Consider the following 3,858-nt stretch of genomic DNA (forward strand, 5'->3'; position numbering starts at 1 on the left):
TCTCCGTGCCTCAAGCCTGCCCTGGACTGGAGGGAGCACCCTTTCTCTTAGGGGGGTGAGGGAGGGAGGGAGGGAGCAGTTCAGTCTCCGTGCCTCAAGCCTGCCCTGGACTGGAGGGAGCACCCTTTCTCTTAGGGGAGGGAGGGAGGGAGCAGTTCAGTCTCCGTGCCTCAAGCCTGCCCTGGACTGGAGGGAGCACCCTTTCTCTTAGGGGGGTGAGGGAGGGAGGGAGGGAGCAGTTCAGTCTCTGTGCCTCAAGCCTGCCATCTTGTCGGGTGGTTTGTTAAAATGTTATTTATTAATATGAAGGTATTTATGGAAAAACAAACAAAAAAAAACCTGACCTCTTTTTTTTTTTTTTGTCCTCCAGCCAAAAAATGCTTGACACCATCAACACCCAATACGATTCGTTCCTTTTCTGGAGGCAGCCAATCCCTGAGCTGGACCTGTTGGAGCTGGAGGGGCTGGGATTGGGCGGCGGCGCGTCACTCAAAGGCGGGCAGAAGAAGAAGAAGAAGGAATCCCAGAATTCCAGGCAGGAAGATGACAGCCTGCTGGAGTTCAACACTTTCAACTACTGGAGAGCTCCGATCGCCAGCATCGAGTCCCTCGACTTTGAGCTCCTCTGAGCTTTCCACGAAGACCCCACCCCCCACCCCACACCCCACACCCCACACCCCACACCCCACACCCAATCCACTTGCATCCTAAAACAGTTTCCCCAAAGCTGAAGGGAACACGAAGCCACTGCTCTGCGGCTTGGAGCTTGGTTTCAGGAGACTGTAGGTTTCAGGTCACTGCGCGGCACACCAGGCAGGGAGACTTGGGGGGGTTTGATACAGCAAACCTCAAACTAGGTCTCCCGGGGGTCTCCTGGAACCAGCTTTGAAGCTCCTGAGAAAGAGGCTTCGTGTTCAACTCGGCTCTAGTCACGTTTTGGCTTGACAACGTCACCGTTGTGTAATTTGCTTTATTTGTCGGTGGAAATAACAGATATGCTAGGAGTTTCAGTCTCATTTGTTTTGTTTTTGTTCTACGTCCACCCTGTTTTTGTACGCCGTTTCAAATCGGCCGTTTATTTGACTGTAAAAAGTATCTGTTGACACAACGCACTCTTAAAATAACACACAGTGTGAAGCCTGATTTACACTGATAACAGGGTAGGGATCGCTTCCCTCTTTCAATTCCAGTTCCCTTTTAGTCGATTCCAAGTCCTTCAAAAGGAATTTTAATTGATATTTTAGAGACATAAATAACTGTTCAACTGCTTCTTTCATTCGAAGCCAGTTTAATTGACTCACAAACAGCGGCTTCAGTTGAAGTCACGCTCAGCCGCTGTTGTGAGAAGCTCATTTTAACAGAACGCTGCTCCATCGCAATTCTGATCAGAGGTGACGTGTCGGAATTGATTAAAAGGGATACGGGAATTGATTTTAAAAATGGAATTGCAAAATATATCCTGTTATCTTCCACAGTACAGCACATCGCAGACGAGCATCGTTGTAAAAGGGTGTGTGTGTGTTGTCTTTGAATACCCTCTGCTGTATTAACTTTAGTTAGAAAGAAAGAAAAAAAAAAGATTTAGGAATGCTTAGCTTTAAGGCTAATAACACTTCATTTAATTTAAGGTATTATTTATTTATTTATTTATTTATTTATTTATTTTGTGCAGCTTGGATCTGAGTAAACCTGTTATTCAGTGTTAGAAGGTGTAAAAAGGAGACTTTTTCATGTCTTTATAAAACAAAATGTTAACGAGGGGGGAAAAAAAAATACGGTGCCTCCCGCGCTCCTTTACTTCAAACAGTATCCGTGAAACAAGAAATTATTAAAGACGGTGTTCAAGCACTGTATGTGAAACTGATGTTTTAAGGAGAAGGATTTGGACTAGATATAGAATAGGATTTTATGAGCGCCTCTCTCTCTGCATTAGGTTTTACAACCAATACAAAATAACGGTAGATGAGGTAATAATATCGCTGTCACTTTTCTTGGACTTCAGCGCCATCTAGTGAGGGCGGTACGGAAGTGTCAAGGTTTAATTAGCTGGCTCTCAGATCTCCAGTACAGCACTGAGTTCTCTATACTAGACTGTATTGAATTAGCTGGCTCTCACATCCCCAGTACAGCACTGAGTTCTCTATACTAGACTGTATTGAATTAGCTGGCTCTCAGATCCCCAGTACAGCACTGAGTTCTCTACACTAGACTGTACTGAATTAGCTGGCTCTCAGATCCCCAGTACAGCACTGAGTTCTCTATACTAGACTGTACTGAATTAGCTGGCTCTCAGATCCCCAGTACAGCACTGAGTTCTCTATACTAGACTGTATTGAATTAGCTGGCTCTCAGATCCCCAGTACAGCACTGAGTTCTCTATACTAGACTGTATTGAATTAGCTGGCTCTCAGATCCCCAGTACAGCACTGAGTTCTCTATACTAGACTGTATTGAATTAGCTGGCTCTCAGATCCCCAGTACAGCACTGAGTTTTCTATACTAGACTGTATTGAATTAGCGGGCTCTCAGATCCCCAGTACAGCACTGAGTTCTCTATACTAGACTGTATTGAATTAGCTGGCTCTCAGATCTCCAGTACAGCACTGAGTTCTCTATACTAGACTGTATTGAATTAGCTGGCTCTCAGATCCCCAGTACAGCACTGAGTTCTCTATACTAGACTGTATTGAATTAGCTGGTTCTCAGATCTCCAGTACAGCACGGAGTTCTTTATACTAGACTGAACTAAATTGCAAGACATTGAATTTGATGCTACAGTAACATGATTGGACTCACTTAAGGAGCGAATTCAAATCAACAGTGTTTAAAAACCAAAGACTCATTCAATGGTACAGTTTGGGATTTTTGGTAGATTGTAATTTTTAAAAAAAAGCAACTTGATATGGGTCTCAGATATCAGTAAATGCCAGTTATGCTCTGTGTGATATTTCATGCATGGATTTTGATTTGATTTTGTGTTGCTTTAATAAAAGACGCTATCGCTTCATTTGCTATGGTTGTAATGACGTGTATTATTTTAAGATCGCAGATAAAAAAAAAGCCTTTTATTTAAAAAAAAAAAAAAAAATGGTAAAAACATATTTCGGCTCATAATTTGTTCTGTTTTTATACTTAAATTCACAGATACAGGAGATGGAAATAAGACTCCTATTGCACAGCAGTGTCACCCAGTCCAGGTTTTACTACCAGCTTGATCAGCCCCCAGTGTGTCTAGATAACAAGCTCAGGTGTGTCTGATTAAACTCCTAGTGAAACCAGGACTGGATCACACTGCTGTGCAATGGGAGTCTTCATTTAAAAAGAAAACACAAACATCCTGGTACTTCTGTTGTAGGTCACCTGGTCTGATTGTAGCTAGACCATTGGACTGGGTTGGAATCAGCAACAGCACTTCATCTAATTGTAGAACAGCCTTAACGGAATATAACCAAACTGGATAGCCTACAAAGCCTGGTTTCTAATCAAGTGGCATGTGCACGCACACACAGAAAGGAAGGTACAGAATTAAACAGACACCAGTTTATTTCAGTAGATAAAGGCGTCTGCCAAACAAATACAAAATAAAATATATAAATAAAAATAAATTTCAAGGTATGGCACAGCTTTTTTTGAGGTTCAGAGTGTTATGGCATTTTTAAATTCGCATACAGTGACACCTGCTGGCTAAAGGATGTAATTGCACTTTTTTTTTAAATAGAAAAAGTGTTAATTGCTATTCTTAATTTTTTTTTTAAATTATTTATCAGTTATTCACATGCCCTTTTTCCTTGCCCTACTCACACAGCGATTTTCAAACTGTCTCACAGAAGCAAACGGTTTTTACATTCACAAATGATA

The 3,858-nt window shown here is 42.1% G+C and overlaps 1 protein-coding gene across 1 annotated transcript in view; it reads left to right on the forward strand.

Annotated features, from left to right (window-relative positions):
* Positions 1-3,012, forward strand: part of LOC117395598 (protein AF1q) — a 5,612-nt gene extending 2,600 nt beyond the window's left edge. The window contains exon 2 of the mRNA XM_034910100.2: positions 371-3,012. Coding sequence (XP_034765991.2) covers positions 378-629 — 252 coding nt within the window. The 5' untranslated portion in view covers positions 371-377 and the 3' untranslated portion in view covers positions 630-3,012. The remainder of the gene's footprint in view (positions 1-370) is intronic.
* Positions 3,013-3,858: the final 846 nt, after the last annotated feature.

The sequence above is a fragment of the Acipenser ruthenus genome, unplaced genomic scaffold, assembly GCF_902713425.1.
Source record: "Acipenser ruthenus unplaced genomic scaffold, fAciRut3.2 maternal haplotype, whole genome shotgun sequence".
Taxonomy (NCBI): Eukaryota; Metazoa; Chordata; class Actinopteri; order Acipenseriformes; family Acipenseridae; genus Acipenser; species Acipenser ruthenus.